General features: G+C 39.9%; 1 protein-coding gene across 2 annotated transcripts in view; it reads left to right on the top strand.

Moving 5' to 3' along the window:
- The window catches only part of jmy (junction mediating and regulatory protein, p53 cofactor), a 52986-nt gene that overhangs the window by 30773 nt on the left and 8676 nt on the right, over window positions 1–13537 (top strand). The window contains exons 4-8 of one of the 2 annotated variants that reach the window (XM_057818422.1): window positions 2492–2661; window positions 8521–8686; window positions 11224–11417; window positions 11524–11598; window positions 11671–11760. In XM_057818422.1, the coding sequence (XP_057674405.1) occupies window positions 2492–2661; window positions 8521–8686; window positions 11224–11417; window positions 11524–11598; window positions 11671–11760 (695 nt within the window). Of the gene's footprint in view, window positions 1–2491; window positions 2662–8520; window positions 8687–11223; window positions 11418–11523; window positions 11599–11667; window positions 11761–13537 lie in introns of both variants that reach the window. The other variant, XM_057818421.1, reaches the window with a different exon arrangement.

Raw genomic sequence — 13537 nt, 5'->3', positions numbered from 1 at the left:
CCATATGTTGTAAGGATACAATTGACCCTACCATTATTAAGTGAATTATTTTCATTATGTTCAGACTTATATTTACCTCTTTTTAACTTGCTGAATGTGCTACTTCATTCCCCCCACCCCTCAAACTCACGTTTGATTGGCTGATAACCCCCCACACACACACACACACACACACACACACACACTGACCTGACAAAAATACAACATATCGCCTCATCCGCCCCCTTCAAAGAGGAGGGATATTAGGTTTTTTTCAGCCAGCAGCAGCCACTGTAAGTAATGCAAAAATACGTCAATTTTCTAGAGGTGGGGAACACACCACTAATTTTGCTACTGAAATGTTGCTACAACCTGCATCAGAGTTTGCATAACATTTAAACTGTGTGAATCTGCTTACCTGCAAAACTTGAGTAGGAAGCTGCTTACTTAGAGGGAAGTGTCCTCCACTTTTATATGAATTTTCTGCTGTTAAGGTTAATTAAACTGTGAGAAATGTAGTGAACCGATGTTTACCCCCTTCTACCCAATTTCGTTTTTGTTTTGTTTAAAGATTTCATCCTGATCGATCGGGTCCGATCACGTCATTTTCAAAGTATCAGAATCGGCAAAAAAATATCGGACATGCCTCTTTTTTTTTTTTTTTTTTTTTTTTTTAGGGCTGTCAAACGATTAAAATTTTTAATCGAGTTAATTACAGCTTAAAAATTAATTAGTCGTAATTAATCGCAATTAATTGCAATTCAAACCATCTATAAAATATGCCATATTTTTCTGTAAATTATTGTTGGAATGGAAAGATAAGAAACAAGATGGATATATACATTCAACATACGGTACATAAGGACTATTTGTTTATTATAACAATAAATCAACAAGATGGCATTAACATTATTAACATTCTCTTAAAGCGATCCATGGATAGAAAGACTTGTAGTTCTTAAAAGATAAATGTTAGAGCAAGTCATCGAAATTTTATATTAAAACCCCTCCATGTTTTCGTTTTAATAAAATTTGTAAAATTTTCAATCAAAAAATAAACTAGTAGCCCGCCATTGTTGATGTCAATAATTACTTACACAATGCTCATGGATGCTGAAGCCTATAAAATCAGTTGCACCCAAGCGCCAGCAGAGGGCGGCAAAACTCCATAAAACACAACAAGTGAGCGTTTCACTGTGTACTGTCATTTAAATCTCTCTGAGCGGGGCATCTGCGTTATTTGCGTCAAATATTTTAACGTGATTAATTTAAAAAATTAACGCCCGTTAACGCGATAATTTTGACAGCCCTAATTTTTTAATTTAAATCGTTTTCTAATTGTATTTAACGTTACAGACAAAATGTCTTACACTCATCCAGAGTAGTTTTGGCTTAAAGTAGGGCTATCAAATTTATTGCGTTAACGGCGGTAATTAATTTTTTTAAATTAATCACGTTAAGTAATTAACGCATGCGCTGCCCGACCCACTCACGCATTGTCGCAATCAATCTTTAAAGACGCCGTTTTACCTATAGATAGCGCTTAAAGGCAGCGTATAATGAGTAGATAAACTTTTGACAAGCCTTTGGAGCCATTTTTTATGCGGTTAAAGCCTTAAAATACCTCTCTCAGCAATCAACAATAACGTGGGAGGCAATGTGGGGAAGAAAGGTAGTAGGTGATTATTTTCTTAACACCCTATGTTCTTTCCCAACGCAGAGAAGATATATCAATTGGTGCCCCATGCACAGTCATGGTTCACTTCATCATGCATTTTGGCAGAAGTTAAATGGCTGCAGTATCATTTACTGAAAGCTCAACAAATACACTAGATGGCAATATTTAGTCACAATATACAAAGTCACATTTATCCTTTAAGAATTACAAGTCTTTCTATCCGTGGATCCCTCTCACAGAAAGAATGTTAATTATGTAAATGCCATCTTGAGGATTTATTGTCATAATAAACAAATACAGTACTTATGTACTGTATGTTGAATGTATATATTGGTCCGAGTTTTATTCATTTTTTTCTTAATGCATTGCCAAAATGTATATGTTGGGGAAAAATTTGTTTTGTTTATGTGGTGTTAAAGCAACACTTGGTAACTTTCAGTTTTGGTCGATTTTAGCGATGCTGGTGGACAAAAGCGGTAGTTTTTGGAATACTGCGTTTCTCATGAGGACCAGCGTTATGAGCGCGTAGTGTCTTTCTATGAGGGGTGGTACAGAAAATAATTGAGAAGCACTGTTATAACTTAATACAGATTTATTTTGCAATGATCAGTTAGCCTATCAATTAATTAGGTTCATATTCGTGAGAAATGAAGCCCTGATCCCCGTTTACCCAATCTGTTTGGTCTTATTAATGTCCCATGCCCTGCAAAAAGTGTACATGCATGGTATGCTGTTATATCGTCCCTACCAATGTTGAGCCCAAACCTACACCCTTGTTTTTAAATGGTATTCTATTTATTATTCTGTATATATTACGCCACTTGTGTGTTTCAGCGCTGTTCGAGCGTATGCGAGCCGACCAAAGGAGGTTGGGAAAGTCGGCGTGGGTAGCGGCGGTGGAGCGGATGGAATCGCTGCAGTACGCCGTCTCCAAAGAAACGTTGCAGCTGATGCGAGCCAAGGAAATCTGCCTTGAGCAGAGGAAGCACGGTCTCAAGGAGGAGGTGCTTATAACCATCAATCCTTCCCTTACTACAACCCCTAGCAAAAAGTATGGAATCACCAGTCTCGGACGAGCACTCACTCAGACAAATACCTTGAAAAAATAATGAATTAGTTCAAAGTGCAACTCCTTGGCATTCAGAAACACTAAAAGAAATGAATAAAAAACATTGTGGTGGTCAGTAAATGTTACTTTAATAGAGCAAGTGCAGGGAAATAAATATATATGGAATCACTCCATTCTGAGGAAAAAAATAACAATCAAAACATCTCTAGTATTTAGTAGCACCACCTCTGGCTTTTATGACAGCTTGAGGTCTCTGAGGCATGGACTTGATGAGTATTCTTCATCAATATGGCGCCAACTCTCTTTGATTGCAGTTGCCAGATCATCCTTGCAGGTCGGAGCCTTGCTGTGGACCATTTTTTTCAATTTCCACCACAGGTTTTCAATAGGGTTGAGATCTGGGCTATTTGCAGGCCATGACATTGACTGGATGAGTCTTTCTCAAAAGGAATGCTTTAACAGTTTTGGCTCTGTGGCATGATGCATTGTCATCTTGGAAAATGATTTCATTATCCCCAAACATATTTTCAATTGAAGGGATAAGAAAGCTGTCTTTGTAGATCTCACTGGAACGGCACCAAACAAAAGTTCCAGCATCACCACGTTGTCCAATGGAGATTCTTGACTCATCACTGAAAATAATCCTTCATCCAGTCATTCACAGTCCATGATTGCCTTTCTATAGTCCATTGCGGTCTTGTTCTTTTCTGTTGAAGTGTCAATGATGGCTTACTTTTAGCTTTCCTGTTAGGAATCCAATTTCCTTTAGGTGATATTGCACAGTTCTGTGACAAACCTTGACTCCAGCTTCCTCCCATTTCTTCTTCATTTGTCTTGTTGTACATCTTCTGTTTTCAAGGCATATGGCTGTGTGTCATGACGTTTGGATGTCTTCCTCGGCCTACCAGTACACTTAACTTTAACACATTCACTCCCAGCCATTTTCATCGGAGCAAGGCCCTTCGGTCCCGGCCGTTTTACTGGACTTTGACTGATTTTGCCAGGCAGACAGAAACTTCTGTTCTATTGCTATAAAAACATGGAACCCAACAAAAGAAAGATTAAACACTCTTCTTTCAGCAGAAAAAAAAGTTCGTTCATATCTTTTTCCATTCTTTAGAAATCAGCATTAGAAAACAGCTTAGTTTGAGCAATTTTCCCATTTCTGATGAAAAAACAGAGAAATTGAGCTTTTTATAAAAGCATACATTTCAAACTTTGACTTTAACACAGCTATTTTTCGCTTCTGTGACATCCCAAACATCTGAATAATGTTTTCGTTCTACAAAATAACATAAACAACAAGACAAATAGAGCTTTTGATCGTAAAGTGACAATTTATTGACACATAACTAAACGAACTATTTGCGCACATAACGGGGAAGGTTCTCGGCTGCTCCCAGTTGAATGAGGTGGCTCCCAGTAATCTGATGAGTCCGGATCAAGATCGGTCTCACTTTTTTCATCATCTTCATTTTGGTTTCAACCTCGGGCTCAGGAGTAATGCAACGTGAGCTCCGCAGAACGCGTTGTGGCCGTCACCGTCTGTCTCATCGAGATAGATTTTTTTGAATCCTTCTTTGACGATGATTTGGTTTCTTTTCAAAACACTCATCCAGTGTCGTTGGGCTTTTTTTTCCCCCCGATCGTTCTCCATGTTTTTCTCAAATTCTCACGCGTCTTCACAAGATCCCTCAAACTTCCGTTTCCTGACTTTTTTTTCTTCACTTCCTTTCTTGGCCCGAGATGAGTTCTTACAAAATGCGCTACTGCCCTCCAGTGGCTAGTTTTATTGCTTCAAAATGAGTTTTGAGCATTGTGCATTGCAGTTTAGGTGCAACAGAACCTAGAGATGCCTCTTGTAAAAAAAAAATAAAAAATGTAAAAGACGTATAAATACGTTTTTGGGACACTGAAACAATTAAAATAGAACGTATTTATGTTTTTGGGAGCAAATAACAACCTTGCCATGCTGTTTGTACTTGGTCCAGATTTTTGAGACAGCTGACTGTGAACAGCCCACATCTTTGGCAACCATACGTGTAGCTCCTTGGTCTCAAGAGACATCTCTCTTGTTGGAGCCATGATTCTTGTGAATCCACTTGGTCCAGCAGCCCTTGAAAGTGTGACAACTGCACTGTTTTTAACTGCTGACTAATAAGAAGATTTAATCTGAGGCATAGGCCCAATTAAGGAAAGAAAATTGATGGGGGTGTCTGTATTTTCTACTCAAAATGGAGTGATTCCATATTTATTTCCCTGACTTGCTCTATAAAAGTAACATTTACTCACCACCACAATGTTTTTTATTCATTTCTTTTAGTGTTTCTGAATGCCAAGGAGTTGCACTTTTGAACTAATTCATTATTTTTTCCAAACTTTTTATCTGTGTTTGTTCTACATAATAAAATGTCTGAGTGAGTGCTCGTCCGAGACTGGTGATTCCATACTTTTTGCTAGGGGGCGTTTAAATGATAGATAGTACAGTGTTTCCCACCAATGAAAGAGACTGTGGCGGCCCGCCACAGTCTCATTTGGGCCCGCCACAGTCTCGTTTGCGCCCCCCCCCCCCCCCCGCCGAAAAAAAAAAAAAAAAAGATACTAATCAGATGCGTCAGTCAGCCGATTACACAGCTGTAGCCCACTCCACTCTACTACCCGCGCGAGTGAGAGCAGCATTTTAGAGTAGTATTTTATTTATTTATTTATTTATTCATTTAAGAGACGCAAGGGGAACGAGTAGGAAGAATGGGAGAACGAGCGAGATAGCGAGAGATAGCGGTCGCATGTCGTAGCAGCCCGCTGTTATTTTGTTATTGTTTTTCTTTATTATTGTTACCACAATCAAGTGGGTAAGCAAATACAGACTTCTCTCCTTCTTCCCCATATCCGGGGCATTACAATAGTTTGGATCGGACTTTTCGGTGAAAGTGAGCGGTGGACGACCGTCTTGGACGGTAAGCAAACTTTGATTGAACTTGCGCGGAGAGGCGCGGCCCAAAATAAAGCCTTGCTCTATTTTCAGAGCGTTGGTCACAGTAAAATATTTATTAGTTCAAGCAGAGTAAAATGATACATATTCACGGTACAAGAACGTCGTTTCCGTGTCCATCGATTGGTAAGAAAAGGCTGTTTGTACGAATGACGTGTGGGCGCTCCCGTCAGGGTGGACATTTCGCGTGGAGTGGCTATTTTTCGGCACAACACCGGCGCGCCAACTTCAGACAATTACGGCTGACGAAACTTGGATAAATGCGCCCCCCCAAATTTCGCGAGCTCTGGGACACTCGGAAAAATGACTCTCATACCTCTCCTTGCTAAGTTAATGGTACCTCGATGTGCGTTTGTGTGGAAATTTAGTTCACGAACAACGGGGAAAAAACTATTCACCTTCTCACCGAATCAAGTAAAACTCTTTACACGGCTATTAGAATTCCCCCAGTCCTGTAAATGGGTCAGTTGACAGAAGAACTGTTATTGTTGTGGTAATGTAGTACTTATGAGGGTCAAATAAAAAGGAAAAAGGAGGGCTACGACGGCGGTCTGAAACCCGCGGCTCTTGGGCCGCATGCGGCTCTTTAGTGCTGCTTCGGGGCTTTTTTTTTTTTTTAAATGGAAAAAGATGGGGGAGGGAAATATATTTTTTGTTTTAATAGGATTTCTAGGAGGACCAACATGATACAAACATTCTTTCAATTCATTAATATTGTAATGAAGTTAAACTTGTGGTGTCATCGTACAACAGAGAAGTCACGTGGTGCGCTATAGGATCCACTGCAGGGAAAATAAACATTTAATCATGAAGGCTAATTATGTATTTCTAGCCAACTTATTCATTTTTATAGTAGGCTAATGTAGCTAGTATTGATAATTATAAGGCTTGTACAAGGCTTTTAATTTTTTGCTGCTCCAGACATACTGTATCAGTTTTTTTTGGGGGGGGGGGGGGGGTCAAATATGGCTCTTTCAACAGTTTGGGTTGCCAACCCTGAGTCACTACGAGATGTAAGTCGTACTATTGCTACGAGAAAAAAAGTCGCATTATTACATAGGGTAACGTAGCTGTAATCAGCAACGCATTTTACATACATGTACCGTAGCTGAGAGCTATAACATTAGCCTAGCTAATGAAATATTTCAAATATATCTTTGTTATGGTTCTTCTTGGGGGGGAAAAATATGGGGGAAAAAAAAAAAATTCGCCGTGGCACGACATGGTGTGGCTGTCCGACTCCGATGCAGCCCACCACCACAGTTTCGAAAAATCCTATGGTCAGAGAGCCTCCCACCACAGTCTCCTAAAATCCTGTGGGAAACACTGTAGTACTTAGCGTGCAACAACTAATTCATTCAACTTCATGAAATCTGCCTGACAGGGCACCTACATACTGTACATGCAAAATCACACGCTTTTATTTTGACATCGACGCAGTGAAATCGGAGAGTTATGATTGGTGTGATTGCGTGTGTGCACGACAGCACTCATCCGTTCATTTGCCCCTCACTGTCATAATAAATTGGACAACTAGCACTGTCAATGGCAGCCAGTGAGTTTACAAGGAAGTGACCCAAAAATGCCAACCGGAAGTACTGTAATTTTCAGACTATAAGATGCTAATTTTTTCCTTCATTTTGTATCCTGCGGCTTATTTGTTGATTTATTTGGGTTAATAGGCAACACTTTATTTGACAGCGGCGCCATAAGACTGTTATAAGACTGTCATAATTATGACATGACACTATCATAGGCATTATTGAATGTTTATGACAGATGTCATTAAGTGTCATCCTGGAAATGATGTCACTAACTCCATTTATGTCCAGCTCGGATCTTTTCCATCCATTCAAAAGTGACGTCATATGCCGGATAACACTCAGTGACATGTTATAAGCATTCATTAATGCTCATGACAGTGTCATGTCATAATTATGATTGTTATTGGCAGTCTTATGGGGCCACAGTCAAGTAAAGTGCTACCAAATACCATAACTAGCAATTAATGAAAGAACTGGAGCAGTAAGTGGAGAAATAATTAGCACAGAACATGAATTTTGATCATTACTTACATCTGTAGCACTGCAATCCATGCTAGGAGGCATGTTGGACAACAACAGTGTTGACAGCAAGTGGCAGCAGAGGTTGACTGTCTCTCCCAAGGGAGCAGTGATGGCCAAATGAAGCATTTTGAAGCGTCATGATGGTTCATTTGGTCTTATGACAGTCGTATGATGCCACTGTCAAATAAAGTGTGACTGGTTAACATCTTTTGGTGTTAATATCCCATAATACAGTAAGGACAGCTGCGGCTTATAATCCAGTGAACAAATGCCATTTTCATATCAAATTTGGTGGGTGGCTTATAGTCGGGTGCGCCTTATAGTGCGAAAAGTACGGTAATCTGGAAATGCCCTATAATTTACAGGAAGTGACCCGTAAATGCCTAAAATGTACAATAAATGATCCAAAATGTACAGGAAGTGACCCCGGAATGCCCCAAAATGTACAGGAAGTGACCCAAAATGAAATCCTTAACTGCCATTGACAACAATAGACGTCCAAGTCACTTAAACTGGGAGGATTGATTGTGAATGCTCATCTTTTAGTGCTATTGACAAAGGCGTTAGACATCAAATCGACCGGGAGGGGCGTCGGACGTTTATAGTTGTCAATGGCAGCCAGAGGGTTAACAAGGAAGTGACCCGAAAGTGCCCCGAGAAAACAGGAAATGATTCAAACTGTACAGGAAGTGACCTGTGAGCCTCACTTTGTATTTTTTTACCCTCTACCTACTAGATGCGGAGCCTGCAGGGAGGTGAGGATGCCATGCAGCACCTGGACCAGCTGGAGGCGCTGTACTACGAACTCCAACTTCAGCTGTATGACATCCAGGCCGAAGTGCTGCGCTGCGAAGAGACGCTGCTCACCGCGCAGTTGCAAAGTCTCCGTAGACAGATTACAGGTGGGGGACGACCACTTGCAACGGAATACTTTGTCTCACGATGTTTGATAGTGAATGAGTTAAGTGAATAGCTCCGTCTAGTGTTGAAGCTGAGAAGTTAGTTAGAAGAGCCTATTTTCATTCTTCTGCGGTAAACTGGAATGAGTTAATTACGCGTGGACGTCCAATCCGTTTGAAGTGGGAGGGATGACGTGGATGTCCAGTAGGGGTGTGACAAAATATCGAAATGGCGATATATCGTGATACTTTGTATCCCAGAAGGTTATCGATATGCTCCTGCCAAGAATCAAGATATCAAAAAAAACGGAACCAACAAGTTTTTATCAAAATCTTCCACCATAATACAACCCCTTGCAAAAAGTATGCAATCACCTGTCTCGGACAAGCACTCACTTAGACATTATATCATGTAGAACAAACTCAGATGAAAAGCTTGAAAAAATAATGAATTAGTTCAAAAGTGCAACTCTTTAGCATTCAGAATAGTGCTGCAACGATTAACTCGAGTATTCGATGAGAAAAAAAAAGATTCAAATTAAATTCTGCTGCTTCGAGTATTCGTTTATAGTGGCGTTGTAATGGTTTGTTTTGAAAGTGTTTGGATTTGGGTGAATACACTGCCCTCTAGTGTGCCTCATTTCACATGGTTGAATCCAGCTGCTCTCTATTAAGAACAACATAAGCTAAGTTTTTGTTTGAGCTATTCAATTTTAGTTTATAGGTGTATTTAACAGTTTTTGTGGGCATATGTGTTTGAACCATTTGTTAAAAGCATGGTAAAATAAATAAATAAATAAGTTAGCATTTTATAGCATTTAAGCTAGCGGACTTTTGCTATGTAAGTTAGCCAATTGTTCTTTTGTTGTACATAGATCCTCATTAATTTTTTTATACCGTTTGAGGCTCAGCTCAGGTATTTTCATTTTCCTTATCAAATTACTTGATTATTCGAACTAAGTAGTTGATCGATTAATCGACTACTAAAATAATTGATAGCTGCAGCCCTATTTTGAACACTGCAAAAACTCAAAATCCTATTAGTGTAATGACATTTTTGGGTAAGAAATATGTTTTTTTTTTTTTTTTTTAATAAGATCTGGAAATTTTTTGAGTGAAAGCGATTTTTTTTTCTCTCTCTGGTCACATCTGAGATGCAATTGTTGGCTGTTTTCAACAATGTACATCGAAAATAAAGACACTGATTCTCTGAAAATGGTTCAGTCTTAGGTGAAATGTCTTGTTTTCTTATGTATATTTATAATTGCTCTTTACCTAAAAAATTTTTTTTATCCGATTACTCGATTAATCGATAGAATTTTCAGTCGAATACTCGATTACTAAAATATTCGATAGCTGCAGCTCTAATTCAGAAACACTAAAATAAATGAATAAAAAAAATTGTGGTGGTCAATAAATGTTAATTTTATACAGCAAGCGCAGGGAAATATAAATGGAATCACTCCATTCTGAGAAAAAAAATATGGAATCATGAGAAACGAACAAAGAAATAACAATCAAAACACATCTCTCGTATTTAGTTGCACCACCTCTGGCTTTTATGACAGCTTGCAGTCTCTGAGGCATGGACTTGATGAGTATTCGTCATCAATTTGGTGCCAACTCTCTTTGATTGCAGTTGCCAGATCATCCATGAAGGTCGGAGCCTTGCTGTGGACCATTATTTTCAATTTCCACCACAGGTTATCAATAGGGTTGGGATCTGGGCTATTTGCAGGCCCGGACATTGACTGAATGAGTCTTTCTCCAAGGAATGCGTTAACAGTTTTAACTCTGTGGCATGATGCATTGATTGATTTAACCACAGCCATCTCCCCAGTGCCTTTGCCTGACATTGCAGGCCCATGTCATCAAGGGCTGAGGAGATTTTGATGTCTTCTTCATGCAATCATCTTTGTAAATTTCACTGGAACGGCACCAAACAAAAGTTCCAGCATCATCACATTTTCAAGAGTCAAGAATCTGCATTGGACGAGGTGGTGATGCTGGAACTTTTGTTTGGTGCTGTTCCAGTGAGACTTTAAATGGCCTAAAATTACCTAATTGCCTGGCATTGGCTGCCACTGACGGCCATAGACGTTCAATCCTTTTGAAGTGGGAGGGATGGCAGCGAATGAACGAATGTTCATTCGCTGCCACCCTCCCAGTTCAAATGGATTGGACATGTGCTAGTGATAAACTATTTCCAATTCACACTAGAAGCTTGTTTTTCTGTTAATTGACCAATGTATCGATAATCGCTGAATCGCCAAATCGTCAGATCATCGTTATCGTGAGCTTTGTATCGCAAATCGTTACGTGAGGTACCACTCCTAATGTCCAGCGCCGTCAGCAGCAGCCAGTGAGCTAACATAGACATTATTCCAATGAACTATTTTTTTCCCCTTCTAAACAGCGACACCTTTTTGAAACGATGTATCGATTTTTGGCGGTAGAATATCGCTAACCTTTTGGGCTATAAAGTATCGTGATTTACGGGTCGGGGAAAAAGTACACGGACCTTTTTGATGTCCCTCCAGAGAGGCAGGACGAGGTGGTGTACTACGATGCCTTCGAGAGCCCCGACGCCATGACGGAGGAGTCTGCCTGTCCCGCGCCTCCTCCGCCCCTCCGGGATGAAGAGGAACTGGGGGTCTTGCGGCAGAGAACTCGGCAGCTGGAGGCCCGCCGGGGGCGCATCAACACCAAGAAAGTCTACCTCAAAAACAAGAAGGTGACTGCGCGTGACCACAAGAGCCTCAAATCATCGCTACCTACCAAATAAGCTCTGTGAGGTTTGCAAGATGTCCCTTTTAAAATCTTTATTCCTGTACGTATAGGAAATCTGCATCTCCAATCACAAACAGAAGCTTGAAGAGCGTCAGGGCGTCCTCACTCACAACACGTCCTTGCAGGTACAACCTGAACTCCTTTTAATGATTATTATTTCTGGCCTATCTTATGATTACTCCTTTACGCCATAGCAGCGGGAAACGGAAGAAGAGGAAATTGAGCGGAACGCGCGAGTGAGTTTAGAGAGGCAGACGACTCTGGACCGACTTCGTAGCCTGAATCAGGTAAAACGACCGCATTCCGTCAGTCTTTTGTATCAGGTTTGAAGGTTTGGAAGGTGGGTTTCATTTACAATTCCTCCTGTTGGGTTTGAGTCACTTCCTATCGTATCCTTCCACGGAGATGGCGTGGCTCAGTGGTAGCGTAGTTGTCCCCCAACCCAGAGGTTGTGGGTCCGATTCTCTGCCCTGATGAACTTGCCTAAGTATCCTTGAGCAAGATACTGAACCCCACATTGCTCCTGGTGCTGCGTCACCAGTAGGTGGATGGCGATGTAGTGTAAAGTGCTTTTAAGCGCCTTGAAAGGTGGAAAAGCGCTATACAAGTAAAACACCATAACACCATATTCATTTGGGGATATTTTTGAGTCGCTTCCTTTTCAGTGACCCAAAATCAATAGGAAGTTACCCAGAAACGCCCTAAAAATCAACAGAAAATGACCCAAAATGCACAGGAAGTGAGCCAAAATCAATAGGAAGTGACTCGTAAATACCCCAAAATGAACAAGAAGTGACAGATGAACAGTAGTACCACTTCCTGAGTCACTTCCTTTTCAGTAACCCAAAATCAACAGGAAGTGACTCAGGAAGTGGTCACTTCATATTCATTTTGAGGGACATTCTTGGGTAACTTCCTTTTCGGTAACTCCAAAACAACACAAAGTAACCCAAAATCAAAAGGAAGTTACCCAGAAATGCCCTAAAATAAACAGGAAGTGACCCAAAAAATATAGGAAATGACTCGTAAATACCCTGAAATCAACAGGAAGTGACCACTTCCTGAGTCACTTCCATTTTAGCAACCCAAAATCAACAGCGAGTGACCTGTAAATGCCCTAAAAAGAACAGGTCAGCCAAAATCCATAGAAAATGACTCGTAAATACCCTGAAATCAACAGGAAGTGAGCGACAAACAGGAAGTTGTCACTTCCTTTTCAGTAACCGACAAACAGGAAGTTGTCACTTCCTTTTCAGTAACCCAAAGTCAACAGAAAGTGACCGAAAATCAACAGGAAGTGAACTGTTAATGCCTCCAAAGTAGGGCTGCAGCTATCGAATATTTTAGTAATCGAGTAATCGACTGAAAATTCTATCGATTAATCGAGTAATCGGATAAAACAAATATATTTTTAGGTGAAGAGCAATTATAGATATACATGAGAAAACAAGACATTTTATCATTTTCAGTCAATCAATGTCTTTATTTTTGATGTATATTGTTGAAAACAGCCAACAATTGCATCTCAGATGTAACTAGAATTTTAAAAAATGATTAATTCACTGCTTTCACTCAAAAAACCTTTAGATCTTATTTTAAAAAAGTATATATATATATATATAAACACACCTAAAAATGCCTTTACGCTTGATAACACACATCACTTAAAAGTTAGGATTTTTTCCCCACGTTTTTCAATTAAATTTCTATTTGTGTCAAGCCATTTTTAAGTTCTAGTTAAGTTTTAAGTTAGTCTAAACTGTAAGTCCTGATAGGATTTTGAGTTTTTGCACTGTTCAAAATAAATGTATGATACAGCCTGTATTGGAGCACATTAGGGACTAGTGCTACTTGGTGTTTTATCCAGCAATGACTACTGAGCTAAAATTGATAGTTAGCATTATTGAGTTTTTATTTGACACCCTCATCACTCCACAACGCTATGTTATGTTATAGCCTGTATGTAAGACACGTTAGCCACGCATCGAAAGCGGTCTTAATTAATTGAAACCTAGCCCTCCGCAGTGCTAACGTAAGGTGAGCTAGTAGTGACAGTAACGTTAA

This window comes from Corythoichthys intestinalis, chromosome 17 (genome assembly GCF_030265065.1).
Source record: "Corythoichthys intestinalis isolate RoL2023-P3 chromosome 17, ASM3026506v1, whole genome shotgun sequence".
NCBI classification, from domain to species: domain Eukaryota; kingdom Metazoa; phylum Chordata; class Actinopteri; order Syngnathiformes; family Syngnathidae; genus Corythoichthys; species Corythoichthys intestinalis.
The sequence above is the reverse complement of the archived record's forward strand: the minus strand, read 5'-3'. Positions and strand labels throughout refer to the sequence as shown.